The sequence below is a fragment of the Phyllostomus hastatus genome, unplaced genomic scaffold (genome assembly GCF_019186645.2).
Source record: "Phyllostomus hastatus isolate PE091 unplaced genomic scaffold, TTU_PhHast_1.1 phas_contig_477, whole genome shotgun sequence".
Lineage (NCBI taxonomy): Eukaryota > Metazoa > Chordata > Mammalia > Chiroptera > Phyllostomidae > Phyllostomus > Phyllostomus hastatus.
This window is the reverse complement of record NW_025333889.1, coordinates 4,666,572-4,682,482: the sequence shown is the minus strand read 5'-3', so window position 1 is coordinate 4,682,482 and position 15,911 is coordinate 4,666,572. Positions and strand designations below refer to the sequence as shown.

Here is a 15,911-nt window from a genome sequence, read left to right as displayed (position 1 = left end):
ATAATTGCCACTCCAGAATTTTGCTGCTGGTTTAGGAGATATTAAAAAATATTCTCACATCAGAATTACAACTAAACTATGGAAAAACCATCACTCAGAACCATCAGAAATCAAGTTGAATGGAAGTCTGACAACTATGGAACTAAATAAACCACATCCCTACAGACTGGTGGGAGGGGCAAGACACAGAAAGGCCTGGTCCCACATCCACGTGTGGTGCTTAAAAATTTGGGAGGGGTATCTTGGGAGTGAGGGGTCCCAGCCCCACACATGGCTTCCCAGTTCCAGGAAGATAACTTCTGGATGTGAAAACCAAGGACTGAGTCAGTGGAAGAAACTGCTGGAGCCCAAGCAGTTCCTCTTACAGAACCCACACACTCACTCACTCAGACCCACTCCCTCTGAGCTCCAGCACTGGGGTAGCAGCTTGAAAGGCAGCAGTGGCATACAGGGAGAATCTGACGTGTCTGGCATCAAGGCAAAGGCTGGGGGACAGCTCTCTCCCAGACAGACAGGCAGCCAGAGGCCGTTGTCCCTTTTTTGAACCCTCCCCTCAGATCCACAGAGTCAGGTGCCGTACCTAAGACTCCATCAACCTGGCTAACACTGTTTGCCCTGCACTGGAGATCCCCTGAGACTCTGTCCCAGGCAACTTGTGGGTCCACCTAAGCTGTTAACAGTAGCTTTTCCATTTGAATGACTGACTGGTCTTGGCTTATGCTTCTCAACTTCTTAAATCCTCTCAAACAAGCAACAGCTGGCCTCAGTCAGCCTCCAGGCCCAGGGGCCATCCTAGATTCACGGTTTGGATTTACCTGGGAATCTCCAAGCCCAGCGCAAGTAGCAGCCATCTCAGATTGCTTTATAGCTCAGGTATTATGGCTCCAGGCAAAACATAGGTGGGGGTTGACCTTGGCCTGTACCACCCAGAAAACACCAGAACCTGCACACCCAGTGGACAGCTACAGACCACGTCAGAGCACTACCACCCCGCCCTTCATAGCCGATTCTCCACGGAGGGCAGATGTTGGTGATAAGTCGTCACAGCCAACTTGCAGCTGACTGGCCTGGGTAAGTCCCTCCCATTGACCTGCCAACAGCTGTCAAGTCTCAACTACACAAGGAGGGGGTACTCAGCCCACAGGAAGGGCACACCTCTAGAGCCCGGCTTGGGTGATAGGGGAGGCTGTGCCACTGGACCATATAAGACATCTACTACATTAAGCCACACCACCAAGACACAGAGTCAAAGCAGCTCTACCTAATACATGGGAACAAACACAGGGAGCCTGCCAAAATGAGGAGACAAATAAACCTGGCCAAAATGAAAGAACATATCAAAACTCCAGAAAAAAGAGCTAAACAAAATGGAGATAAGCAACCTATCAGATACAGAGTTCAAAATACTATTTATAAGAATGCTCAAGGACTTAGTGAGGACCTGAACAGCATGAAAAGATCTAGTCAGAAACAAAGGATGCACTAATTGAAATAAAGAAAAATTTACAGGGAAACAACAGTACAGTGGATGAAGCCGAGAAGCCAATCAATGATTTGGAACATAAGGAACCAAAAAACAACCAGTCAGAACAACAAGAAGAAAAAAGAATCCAAAAAAACGAGGATAGTGTAAAAAGCCTCTGGTACTACTTCAAGCATTCAAACATTGGCAACATAGGGGTGCCAGAGGAGAGGAGAAAGAGCAAGGAACTAGAAATCTATTTGAAAAAATAATGAAAGAAAACTTCCCTAATTTGGTGAAGGAAATAGACATGCAAGTCCAGGAAGCACCGAGAGTCCCAAACAAGATGGATGTAAAGAGTCCCATGCCAAGAAACATCATAATTGAAATGCCAAAGTGCTTAAAGATAAGGAGAGAATCTTAAAAGCAGCAAGAAAGAAGCAGTTAGTTACCTACAGGGGAGTTCCCATTTGACTGTCAGCTGATTTCTCAAAAGAAACTTTGCAGGCTAGAAGAGCCTGGCAAGAAATACTCAAAGTCATGAAAGCAAGGACCTACAACTAAAATTACTCTATTCAGCAAAACTATCATTTAGAGTTTAAAGGCAGATAAAGAGCTTCCCAGACAAGAAAAAAACTAAAGGAGTTTGTCATCACTAAGCCATTATTATAGGAAGTGTTAAAGGGACTTATTTAAGAAAAAGAAGATCAAAACTGTGAATAATAAAATGGCAATAAATACATATCTATCAACAACTGAATCCAAAAAACAAACTAAGCAAACAAGAAGAACAGAGACAGAATCATGGATACGGAGAATGTTTTGATGGGTTTCCAGATGGGAAGCGGTCGTGGGGGAAGGGGTGAAGAGGTGAGGGGATTAAGAGGTACACATAGGTAGGTACAGGACAGCCGTGGGGAATGTAGAGTACAGCGTAGGAGACGGAGTAGCCAAAGAACTTATAGGCAGGACCCATGGACACGAACAGTGGTGTGGGGATTGGTCGAGGGAGTAGGGGGTGTTGGGTGGAGGGGGGCAAAGGAGGAAAAATTGGGACAGCAGTCATAGCATAACCAATAAAATAATTTTTAGAAAAGAATATATCCCAACCAAGGTAGACAAAGGTGTCAACAGTTGAACAGGAGGAGGAGAGGCAAAGACAAACTTGTTTGAGAGAGATTCAGAGTGTGAAACCCACAGGACCTAGCCTGGACGGGGTGCAGCAGGGAGAGCAGAGTGGAGGAGACACGGAAGGATGCCCAGCTGTGTTCTGTGGGGGGGGTGCAAGCACGTGTGCGCACATGCGTGTGGGGTGTTTTTGTTGTTTGCTGGCTGGCTTCTTTAACTGGGAGAACATGCTGCTCTTAACAGAAAAGAAAATACAGACATAGGAGCAGGTGCAGGGGCAGACAATTCTGACCTTTGTTCTGCGCGCAAAGTTTGCAGTGGGCATGGGACGTCCCAGTCAGGGCGTGAAGAGGGCAGCGTGGGAGAGGCAGCTGGAGTCACCAGGAGGGGAGGGGCAAGGCTGGAGATGCAGGTGGAGGTGGGACTCGTGCCTCGGTGGTGCGCATGCCCGGGAGGGAAGGGGCTCCTTGGGGAGCGTGTGCCCTGAGGGAATGGCATGCAAAGCCCGAGGGTGAGGAGCACCCAGCATCGCAGGAGCCGTCGGAGGGGAGGGGGCCAGTGAGGACCGACGCGGAGGAGTGTCTGAGCGTGTCCGCCAGTTCCGTGTTGCAGAAGAGACACGCACCTGTGACGTGTAGTGTTTCACCCGATCCGGGGTCCCTCGTGTGTGCACAGAAGAAAGGCCAGCGTCCTGTGCCGGCATGCTCCCATCGTCTGGTCTGTGGCGTGGGGCCTCGCCGATTTTGTATTCCCGTGTTTCGGTGTGTTATCACTGAAAATTTCCACAGTGAACGCATAACTTTTGTAATTTAAAGATGCCATAGTGGCCTGGGAAGTGAAAGAAAGGTGAAAATGAAGATGGAAAATGTGAACTGTTTGAGAGCCTCGTGTGGGAAGTGGAGGGGAGGGCCAGCGGGAGGGTGAGCTCCAGGCTGGGGAGGGAGCGTGTCCTTAAGACCGGGTGGCTGGCGGCGTAGTTACGGCCGCAGGAAAGGCACGCAGGCCAGCAGAGCAGGTGGCTAATTGAGCAGAGCGTTGGTGGGGAGGGGTGGATCAAAAGCCCAGGCTGTGGGCGGGGAGGACCCTGTGAGAAGCTGGGGCCTGGGGCACCCGGTGAAGCTAGGGGGTGGAGTCCGGAGAAACTGGCCGAAGGAGAGGGCAGGCAGGATGCTGGGGAGTGGGCGAGTCTGACGTTCTCGTCTTCTCTATGAGGACCTATGAGGACCGGTCGAGGCTTTCTGCTGAGAAGGAGGGAGAGGGCAGCTGGGCAGGAGGCTCGCGGAGAGTGATGGCGTTTGGAATGAAGTCTGAGGGCCATGGAGGGAGGAGCTGACCAGCCAGAGACCGGTGGGAGGCCTGCCCGCCTCCGCCGAGGGGAGAGCGAGGCTGGTTCCGTGGCCCCGTGCCACACAGCCCTGTGTCCTCCTCCGTCACCACCCCAGCTGTGACTGCAGCTGCAGGGAAGGCCGGCGGGGAGACTGGGCGAGGGGCCGTAGGGGTGGCGCTGGGGAAGTGAGGGGTTTGAGAACTTCGAAGGAATTATCCACGCGGGCCGCACTGAGGAATGAAGCTCAGGAGGGCCCGGCAGGGCACGACCGGGGACAAGTCCGCAGGCACCACGGGACGCATAGGTGTCCGCACGACACTAATGACAGCCAGCAGTTTCTGGCCGAGGCTCCTGGAGAGACCTTCTCCTCTGTTCCACTTACCCCGTGTCCTGCCCTGGAGCCTCTCCAGGCGCCACGGCAGATCTCGCGCAGCCGGTGAGAGCGCACGGCCCGCCGTGCCGTCGTGCAGGCCGGTCTCCCCGGACTCCCAGGGCTTGTACCCGGAGCAGCAGCCTCTCGGGAGCAGCTCTTGGTCCCTCCAGCCCCACCGCCTGCGGGGATCCCTGCTGTGCTGGGGACCCGACCCACGGGCCGCGTGTCACGGAGCGCATTCCCAGTGACCCCGGCAGAAGCCGGGCCCGATTTATGAGAGGCCGTGACGTGCCAAACCACAAATGTGATTGTGGCTCATTCATTTTCCTTTCAAAGACAGAGAAGTAACCAGTTATTGACAAAACTATGTGGACACAAAGACTGCTCTCTGATTTCCATCCGAATCTTGCCCTGAGATTTAGGGGAAATTTATTAAAAGGAGAACCCTTTCAAATTTAAAGATAATTAGGCAAGCTGAAAAAGTTTTCATGTTTAGCTTCTTCCTGAGCACTCAAGTTCTTCGGCATCTGAACGTGTGAATTCACGTTCAGTGTGAATATTAAAACGCTGCCTCTGGATGAGACGCAGGGTACCAAGCAGTGTCTGTGTGTCACCGGGGCAGCCGGTGTGTGCCAGTAGCTGTTAGGAGTGAGCGGCCAAAGCAGTTTATCTTATACTTAAAGTACTAGCTGCCTGTGAAAACCTTTTGTAGAGATGGTTAATAGGAGTCTGCCATGTACTTCATAAAATCTCCCTTGTGATGCAATAAACAGTAAACATAGACAAAAATAGGTGGTTCATTTCCTGGGCAGAGGTCAGTCATTCGCCGACCAGAAGCACCTGCTGTGCGTCAGGGGCTGGCTAGAGACGCGGGAGGAGGAGCTGGTCCTCATCCCTGAAGATCGGTCGCATGGCTGGGTGGAGGGAGAGGCGCGTGGAGAGGCACGTGAAGAAGCAACGAGGATGAGGAGGATGAGCATGTCAGAGCGGCAGGAGGGCCGCGGGAGAGCCGGGAGGACGGATCAGTGGCTGTCCGTGCGGGACTGCCTCAGGTGCCTTTTGCAAGATCAGGGCTGGGGTGGGCGCGGACACAGAACACAGTATACACGCCACCTGTGGGATCTGTGTCAGCCTTTCAGAGATGGTGATGAGTTGAGTGTGGCTAGAACATCCAGGCCGATGTCCCGGAAAGAGGGGACAAGAGCTGGGCAGCGGGCAGGCCTGGCCAGCGAAGGGTGAGCGGTGAGCGGGTCGGCGCGGCTCTGGTTGGGGTGTGGGAGGGGAGTGCCAGGGCAAAGGCTGGGGGGAGGCCGAGCCGGGTGACCGGAGACCCGGCAGGCCGTGGGATGGCCAGCGAGCTGCCTTTGTTGGTCGTCTTCAGTATTATTTTAGTAATAAGAAAACTGAGACTCAGGAAGCTCGACAAGCTTGCCCAACTTGTACAGAAGGGGCGGACCCCAGGGCCAGACCCCACGTCTGTCTGGCTTCAGAGCCTTTGCTCTCTTCCCTGCATGGTGCCGATGGTGAGTGTGGACTTCACTATTGGCTAATGGTCCTTGGACTTTTTTTTTAGGTGAGTCTGGACTTCACTCTATTGGTTAATGGTTTTTTAAAGATAATTTGCCTTTTCGTAAATAAAATCTTAATGCCAAACTCCAATATATAAAAACAGACCTGGTTGTATTGATTAACATAAGTTTCTTCCACATCTAAATGTATGGCACTTGGGAAGTCAACCAATAAAAACAGCGGCTTTCTTTTTAATAAGCACTTTCATTTTGAAGTAAGTTTAGATTTACGGAGAAGTTGCAGTAACAGTACAGAGAGGTCCCACGCCCAGCTCCCTCACTGTAAACATCTTAACATTACAAGGGTACATTTGCTGTAACTAAGAAGTGGACATCAGAACATTACTGTTAACTCAGATCCACACTATATAATGTCTTCTTTCTGTCCGGGGTCCAGTCCCGGGCACCACATCGTTTTTAGTCGCAGTGACTTCCTTTTCACAAACACTAACACGTGACGCCAGGAGATGTGTTACCTTCTCAGATGCTCAGCTCGGTGGCTCACAGTCAGGCACTGCCTTGCACACTTAGAAGAAATCCTGACGCTCTGTAAACAAGGTATTGAGACTTGGACTACAGGCTTGCAGGGTGAGCAGCCTGCTACCAAAATACAGTCCTTACACTTAATTTTCTGACAGCGCAGCCCAGAGAAGAGCCCCCGTGCACACCCCCACAGGCTGGAGCTGGTCTGCCCCCCTCAGCCCGGGCTGCGTGCAGTGCGCTGTGCCGTGGACCCAGCTTCCGCAGCGCGCACTCACTGTTTCACGGCTCTGGAGGCTGTGCGTCCCGGATGAAGGTGCCAGCCAAGTTGGTTCCTACTAAGGACTCTTTCTGGCCTGCAGACAGCTTTGTCCTCACTTGGCCTTTTGTGTGTGTGTGCTGGGCAGGGAGGGAGTTATCTCTTTCTATCGGATCAGGGGCCCCCCCTTATGACCTCGTTTAACCCTGGTTACCTCCTGAAGACCTCACCCCCAAATACAGTCACACGGAGGGGTCACGGCTTCAGCAAGTCCAAGGGCTGGAATTATGTAAGCCTTTACAATTCAGTCATGACACAAAATGGTACTGAAGCTTGCTCCATTTTGTTCAGTATGTTTATACAGGTAAAAATGTATTACTTTGTATAATGCTTGATACATGCAAGGAAATGTTACATGTTGTGTGTATTTAGATCACATTTTAATATTAAATATGTTAAAGAAAATACAGTATTATCTGGACACACGGTGGAAAAGCAATGATGAGGAAAAAAATTCAAAAGTGGTTATAACCTTACAAAAGCTGTTACCAGACATTTTCACTTGGGCATTAGATTTTACGTAGGTATTAAAAAGATACGGCATCCTTTAGAATAATGCCAAGTAATGCCATATGGTTAGTTCTTAATTATTTGTCACTGCTGTAGGCTGTGAGTGCTAGAACTCACTTTTCCATACCGAAGCTTATATACTGTACTGAAGTGGTACGGGTCCAAACACTTCACACAAAATAAGAAACCACCGGGGTGTATTTGCTGTTGCGGATACAGAAGCTTAACTGGCCACCTCTGTTCAGCTGGTGCGTTGCTGCCCCTCCTACCCATCACTCCTCAGCTGTGTCACCGGAGCAGCGCGGTGCCTGCGCTTCGCTGCAGATCCAGCAGGTCTGCGGTGCGCTGAGTGAATGCTCTCGGTGCGCGGGTTTTAGTTTGGGGGCAGCGGGTGGTGATGCCGTTAGCCCAGAAGACTGGGAGGAGGGATGCATTCGAAGGAAGGAGGGAGAGTTTGAAGCATCTTCAGGAGACCCGGGCACGTAACATTCTGGGATGGCTATAAGTCATCCTTTGAAAGTAAATTGAGGAGAATTTTTTTTTTTTAATTAAAGAGGGTACACCACTGAATCAGTTCATTATGGGATAGAAAGATCAGTAAAGGGAAGAAATGATTTAGGCTCAAAACACTGCAAAACGAGTGCCTAGTTGACCACAGTGTTCACCTAGGGAACCTGGACTTCCGAACCCTGCAGGGATACCTCACTGGACTATGTGTTCATGTTCCAACGCGTGATTTGGGCAGTTGTGTTATTTTCAGTTTCCGAAGTATCGGTTCAGCAGTTTTACTCTTGTCACGAGTTTATACTCAGCCCTTAGATATTTTCCCCCAGCTTTATTGAACAATCATTGACAAATATAATTGTATATATTTAAACTGTACAATGAGATGATTTCATATACATATATGATGCCGACCCTGGCTGGTGGGGTCCCCGTCATTATGGATGAAGTGAGACATTCACACGGATTCCCGAAGCTGGTGGAGGAAAAGGGACAGCATGGCTGTTCTCTCAAGGGGAGCAAAAGCCTCAGCCCTCGCTCCAATGAGCTTTTATTGTCTTACTGGGCTCGTTACAAGAAGGTCCTCATTAACTATGCACAGACTCGCTTTAGGTGGTTACCTTATACAGAAAACAAAGGAGAGGATGCTGCTAATCACATCACAGAAGACGGATATTTGCAAATAAAAAAGCAAAAGGGGTTGGACCAGTTACACTCATCCTTGGAAGGTTTAGCATGGATTTTAGGAAGTTGCCTTGCAGTTAATGTCCTCAAATCAGGGTGAGGGAGTTTTAGCAAAAAGCAAGACTCATAGCGGCCTAAGTATATTGAAGGCCTGATTCCCCACCAGACAACCTATCTGTGGGCGTGGGTCCTGTGCATCTCCAAGTGGGAGCTGGGCCCACGCCACACAGAGCAGTCTACTACACATATGCATTGTGAACTGATTGCCAAGATCAAGATAATTAACACATCCATCACCTCATGTCATTAACTCCTTGTGTGTGGTAAGATAAGTTCTCAGCAAATTTCAAGTATGCTTTATCTTGTTATTAATTGTAGTCACCATGCTGTACCTTAGATCCTCAGCATGTATTCATCTGATAGCTGAAAGTGTATGCCCTTTGACCTACATCTCTCTATTCCTGTCTCCCCATCCGGCCACCCAGCCCCTGGCAGCAACCACCATTCTACTCTCTGTTTCTGTTTCTATGGAATAGGCTCTTTTTAGATTTAACATATACATGATGCCATATAGTACTTGTGTTTCTCTGTCTGGCTTATTTCACTTAGCATAATGCCCTCCAGGTTCATCTGTGTTGTCACAAATGGCAGGATTTCCGCCTTTTTATGGCTGAAGAGCATTCCTCTGTGTGTGTGTGTGTGTGTGTGTGTGTGCATGCATGCAGCTCACATTCTTTAGCCATTCATCCGAGATACACACATGCACACATACATGTGTATATCTCATTTTTTTAACCCATTCATCAGCGGACGCTTACACTGTCCCCATGTCTGGCCACTGTGAATAACACTGTAATGAACGTGGGCGTGCAGATGCCGTCCGAGATACTGACTCTTCTTCCTTCAGAGACATACCCGGAAGTGGGATTGCTGGATCATATAGTAATTCTATTTTTCATTTTTAAAGGAGGCTCCAACGCCCTGGCTGACATAGCTCAGTGGATTGAGCGCGGACTGGGAACCAAAGTGTCCCAGGTTCGATTCCCAGCCAGGGTACGTGCCTGGGTTGCAGGCCATAACCCCCAGCAACCGCACATTGATGTTTCTCTCTCTCTCTCTCTCTCTCTCTCTCTCTCTCTCTCTCCCCCTCCCTTCCCTCTCTAAAAATAAATAAATAAAATCTTTTTTTAAAAAAAGGAAGCTCCATACTGTTTTCCACAGTAGCTATACCAACTTATATTCCTAACCAACAATGTACAAGGGGTTTTTTTCCTCCACATCTTTACCAACATTTGTTATCTCTTGCCTTTTTGATAATAGCCATCATAACAGACCTGAGGTGATGTAGAAATAAAGCAAGCAATTCCACTTACAATAGCATTAAAAACAATGAAATACTTAAGAATAAATTTAAGGAGGTGAAAGACCTGTACAATGAAAACTATAAGCCATTGATGAAAGACATTGACAAAGACACAAATACATGGAAAGATGGCCCATTCTTGGGTTGGAAGAATTAATATTGTTAAAATGTCCATACAATCCAAAGTGATCTACAAATTCAGTATAATCCCTATCAAAATTCCAGTCAAATTTTTCACAAAAATAAAGATAAACTATCCTAAAAATCGTTTGGAACTACAAAAGACCCTGAAGAGCCAAAGCAGTCTTGAGAAAGAGGAACAAAGCTAGAGGTATCACATTTCTGAGTTTACAATATTTTAAAAAGCTGTAACAATCAAAATGGTATGGCACTAGCATAAATGAACACATAGACAAATGAAACAGAATGGACTGCCCAGATATAAACCCATATATTTATATATTTTCAACTGATCTTTGACAAGGGTGCGAAGGACATACAATGGAGAAAAGATAGTTTCTTTCAGTAAAAGTTGGGGAAATTGAGCAGCCTCATGCAACAAAAATGAAGGTGGACCCCTGACTTAACACCATGCATAAAAATTAGCTCAAAATGAATTAATGACTTAAATGTAAGACCTTGGGTTTTTAAGTATATAGTTCAGCTGGAATAGTCCTATCCTCAAGTACAATTCATTGCTGAGTCTAGAGCTTCAGTTTTAGTATTATAGTAAAATGCAGTAGTTTTGCACTGATCTAAAGTATTTTTTCCGTGTTTTCAATTCTTCATACCTTTCATTTCACATTCCCATTTGTTTATAGAGGCTCATGGAAAAGAGTGAGTCTTTCTGAGCGAGTCTTCGGGGAAAAGAGCTGCCTCCACCTTCAGCGCCCTGGATGCGCAAGCCGCTCACCAGAGCTCTGCTGCCCGTGATGCTGCAAAGCCTGTGTAGAGTCCTGCGGGTTGCCGAGCGGTGCTCACGGGCCTGTTCTCTGTTCGCAGGTAGTGCCCATGCTCCCCAGAATGCTGTGTGAGGAGCTGTGCAGCCTCAACCCCATGACCGACAAACTGACCTTCTCCGTGATCTGGACGCTGACCTCGGACGGCAAGGTAACGACTTACAGTTGCATCCGTTCCACTCATTGAGTCCCTGTCGAGCCCCCACTGTGTGCCTGGTGCTGGGCTGAATCCCATGGTGGTACGTGAGGGCGGGACGGGGGCAGCTGCCATAGAGACAGGCATGTAAGAGCTTCTGCCTCTGAAAAGTGGTTAGTCCATTTGAAAGGCAAGACCGACCCTAAGCTTTCAGAAATGAGTCCCTTGTTTCTTGCCTATTAGGGGAAGGAAGCTACTGTGTCAGCAAGGCCACATGGGGAGGCTTAGTGCAGCAGAGAGGGTGTGTGAGTGAGGGCGCATGTGGGTTGGCAGTGGCGAGAGGAGCAGCCTGAGCCGCAGTGAGGACAGCAGGTGCTGCCTGCAGGAGGACATTCAGGGAAGGGGTCTCGAGGGGGGGTGGGGGAGGGCGGGGGCGGGGAGAGTCGAACTAGGGGGAGCCTCACACCAGTGTCAATCACAAGTGAATTGTAGATGTTGGGGTTCCCCTGAAGTGTCATGAGAAAGGGGACATTTGGAAAGATGAGTGCCGCGTCACTGTGCAGGTGACCTGGTGGGTGGTTTAAGGTGCATTAGGCCCGCACGAGGCAGTGCCACGGTCGAGGCCAAGGTGATGAACAGAGCGGCGAGGAAGGTCAGCAAGCAGTCCCTAAGGAGAGGGAGTGAGTGGGACAAATGAATCCAAGACGCCTTGAGGATACACCAGCTCCCTCCCCGCAACAGAAACAACTCTGAACACTCAAACTAGGGGAGTGACTGAGCAAGCCACGGTTCCGACTCGGTGGAATGTCCGGCAGCTTTTACAAAGACCATGTAAGACCATGGGAAATGTTTACGCTGTAAAGTTAAATGAAAGTTAAAAAAAAAAAAAGGATATTTAATTGTAAAGAGGTTCCAAATAAAGATGGAGGATCAAATACCCACATTTGCTTTCATTCCCTCCCAAAACCTCACTAAAACAACAGTGAGGAGATTTTTTTTTAAGACAGAAACCCGCAAGGACTGAGAGAACGGGAGAGGAGACAACGGCAACAATGTGTTGGAAGCCGGGAAGCAGATGGATGAGTGGTAACTGACTTAGCAGCTCTGAGAGGGCCGGGCCCCGGGCCAGCGGCTCTGAGAGCCAAGGGGCAGCCCCGTGCGCCCAGCAGGGCCCTGAAGGAACCCAGGGACTGAGGGCCCCGGGCGGCCCTGTGGAGTGGGAGAGAGAGGGTCAGGTGACGAGAAGGCTGACTCGGCCGATTGAAAGTTCGTTTAAAAGATGGTCCCTCCCATAACTGAGAAGACGACCAGAAATGTATCCTCTGGATGGGATACAGTAAAGGCTGCTTGAAGTAAAGGGACACCAAACACACTCATCGGTGGCGGTCCCTTAGCGGAGGCTCAGTGAGCACGGGTACCCTGCATGTTAAGAGCCCCGACTTTCTTTCCCCAGCCAACCCCCGAATTCTGGTAGCCAAGCCTGCACCCCGAGTCGGGAGGTGGGGAAATCCCCCGAGGAGTCCGAGTCGTGAAGCAGGTCTGACGGTAGTAACCTCAGGGTTTCCGAACCCCCAGCCCAGCCGACCTCCCCACAGTAAGGCTGACAGACAGGCAGCCTCGCTCGCACTCGCCGAGCTTTTTAGGGTTTCACTAAAAAGCAGTCTTTTAGCGTTGCACTTCCACCTGTGAAGAGACAACCAAGAGGAAAGCCTCTAGCGTGGTACAGGGAAGCCAAAACAAAAAAGGCAAGGAGAACAAAACAGACTATGCAGGGAAGCGAAACTATTGTTTATGTCCCCAGAAAGTTGTTTTTAAAACAAAGTATCTATCTCACAAGATCTAAATACTTTAAAAAAAAAAAAAAAGAACATTCAGTGAGAGAAAAAGAGCTCTTGGAAATTAAAAACAAGATAGAAGAAATGAAGAAAATTCAAACTCCTGGTGGAGATAGATGAAGTAGAACAATTATCCCAGAACGAGAAGAAGAAAATTATAGGACCAGTCCAAGATGCCCAGCATCTGTTCGATAAATATTCCAAAAATAGAGACCACCCCCCCCGCAAAAAAAAAGCCCAACAACAACAGAGGGGAAAGAAATAATTCAAGGAAATGCCCCGCCCCCACTGGAGGGGTGACTTTCTAGACTGAAAGAGCCCACCCCCCGGAACACGGATGGAGACACATCATCCCCAAGCCACATGGTCATAAAATTTCAGGACACTAAGGACACAGAAAAGGCCCCATAGGCTTCTGAGGGTTAAAGAAAAAGTCACATACAGTAGATTGGAACTCAAACTAACTTAATACCTTTTCTATCATAATTCTAGAAGCCAGATGACAATGAGGCAAAACTCTCTAATTCTGAAAGACTCTGATGTCTATGCTAAAATTCTGTACCCAGCTGAATATCAGTAAAACATGAGAGTAGAAAAGGACATTTTCAGATGTGCAAGATCTCAAAAAAATGTACCTTTCATACCCCCTTTCTCAAGAAGCTACCAGAAGATGTGCTTCACCAAAATTAAGGAGTAAATCAAGAAGGAGGAAGACATGGGGTTCAGGAAAGAAGTAAAAAAATTGGCTGAATCACAAGTCAGCAAACTTTTCCCATAGAGGATCAAACAGTTAATATTTTTAGCGTTATATTTATTCAGTCTCTGTCGCAGCTACTCAACCCTGCTGTTGTAGCAGAAAGAAGACGACACCTAGACGAATGAGCGTGGCTCTGTCCCAGTTTACTCTTGCTTAGCAAACAGGTGGCGGGCTGGATCTGGCCCGCAGGCCGAAATTGGCTGACACCTGACCCGGTGACGGTGAGGAAGGTGGCCAGGGCACCGCCCCTGCACAGCGCAGAAGGCAGCGGCCGCAGCGGGAGCCGGTCCGAGGGCCCCAGGAGGGAAGCCTGTGGGCACATGAAATCGTCGGAGCACCTGCGTGCCGAGTTCCTTGGGAGATGATGGAGACCTGCGGTCCTCGGGCTTGTTGGTCTCGGGACCTGCTGCACTGAAAAAACGATTGAGACCCTCAGAGAGCTTCATGTGGATTACTACTGCATACGCTGTTGGAAATCAGAACTGATTCGATTGTAAACGTTTACTTATTTTTTCATAGATTTTTTAAATTTAGAGGGGGGGAAAGGAAGGAGAAAGAGAGGAAGAGAAACGTCAATGTGTGGTTGCCTCCCACGCGCCCCCTACTGGGGACCTGGCCCGCAACCCAGGCATGTGCCCGGACTGGGAACCCAACCGTCGACCCTTTGGTTCGCAGGCCGGCACTTAGTCCACTGAGCCACACCAGCCAGGGCCATTTACTTACTTTAACTAAAATAATAAGTTCAATTCATTATATGTTAAGATAAATAACATTTTGTGAAAAGCAACTATGTCCTAAAACAAAACGAGGAGAAAAGCTGCTTTGCAGTGTTGTAAGTCTCGCATCTGTCTCGGAGAAGACGTTAAACTGGGTCCTCACTCGTGCTTCTCCATCCAGCCTGCGCCTGCGGGGGTGAGCGCTTCTGGCTGACGCAGGTGAAGAAGATCTGGCTTCAGACGGACAGGCGGTGGGAAAGGAAGGGGTGTTTTAAGAGCTTTTTTCAAATACTTGTGGACATTCATTTATCTTCGTACTACGCTGGTTTTTGACAGTAGTTTCTTACAACTTAATTCCAACCTAGAATCTGAAACCGTATCTGTGCCCCAGATTCCTGTGTTGAAGCCCTGATGCTCTGTGTGACTGTATTTGGAGGCAGGGCCTGTGAGTAGATAATTAAAGCTAATTGGGTCATAAGGGTGGAGCCCTGATCTGATCAGATTAGTATCCTTGTAAGAAGAAACCTTATAAGAAGAAGCTTACTTGCTCCCTGCCATTGGGAGAAGGTGACCACCTAGCTGCAAGCCAGGGAGAGAGACCTCGGGAGAAGCCAAATCAGCGGCCCCCTTGACTCTGGACTTCTGGCCTCCAGCAGTGAGAGAAGTAAATGTCTGTGTTCCAACCACCCAGCCTGTGGTATGCTATGGCAGCCCTAGCAGACTAATATAACATCAGTTGAATTTTTTACTGGGTTACATTAAAATCTATTGGTCTCTTTTACACTCTGAATGGATCTTTCACCCATGCATGATTTTGTATTATGTATTTATAAATTTAGAGCATTTAAAAATATTGGCTTGTTTTGCTGATCTTTTAAATGTGTCCACATTTCATGATATGATATGGAAAAAGCACATTTGTTAATATCACTACTGATCTCAGACAAGTCTTTAAGCATCAGGAAATGTGTGTGTCGTGTGTCAGATACAAGGTTTCCAAAATTCTAACTTTTGTGAAAGTTCCCATTTTATCATTGGCCATAAATAGTGGCAGTTGTTGTCGCTGAAGTGCCAGATACCATAGCGTGTGTGTCGGTCATTCCCTCGAGTAGAAATGGTAGCCGGTGGAAAAGAGCAGTCAGTTCAGCTTGCAGCTCAGTTAGTTACATAAGTGCTTTTCCTCAAGATAGTCATCATGCTCGGGCATTCAGCATAAGCGATAAAAACAAGCCCTAGAGGGTTGAGGCATAATAAAGTTAATAACTTTTCCTGCTTCATTAAAAACATTCTTAAGTGACCTAGCTTGTTCTCCCTGCGAGTGTGAGGTGGTGATAAGTGCCCTGACCCCTGGCACCCTTCGTGGCCAGGGGCTGATTCATGCCGAAGCAGCCGCAGCTTTCCCCACCAGCGCTTCTGTGCCATCAGTGTAAAGGCCAGCGCACAGAAGGGGGCAGATAATGCCTTGGTACTGCCGCGAGAAGAGTTTCCACCTCACAGGTCCCTGCAAGGGTCTTAGGGACCCCCAGGAGCCCACAGACCACACTTGGAGAATCACTGTTTAAGACAGTTGGTGGAGAGTCTGGGGTGTCCAGAAAAACCAAGCAAATTAAAACAAGGCAGTTATTAATTCCAGTGAAAACAAAAGTTGGGTAGGAAAGAAAATAACACCTAGTATGTATGTAACCATAGTAGTTAACTCTGATAGTTTATGATGTAACTTTATTGGGAGGATGAGAGCCCGGGACAGTTCTGTGGGTTTGATCAGGGGAAGAGTGTATGTGGAAAGAAAA

The 15,911-nt window shown here is 48.5% G+C and overlaps 1 protein-coding gene across 4 annotated transcripts in view; it reads left to right on the top strand.

The window, feature by feature from the left end:
• DIS3L2 (DIS3 like 3'-5' exoribonuclease 2) overlaps nucleotides 1-15,911 on the top strand; it is a 269,396-nt gene that overhangs the window by 184,855 nt on the left and 68,630 nt on the right. For all 4 annotated transcript variants that reach the window (XM_045845838.1, XM_045845836.1, XM_045845839.1 and 1 more), the window contains one exon: nucleotides 10,721-10,828. In XM_045845838.1, the coding sequence (XP_045701794.1) occupies nucleotides 10,721-10,828 (108 nt within the window). The remainder of the gene's footprint in view (nucleotides 1-10,720; nucleotides 10,829-15,911) is intronic.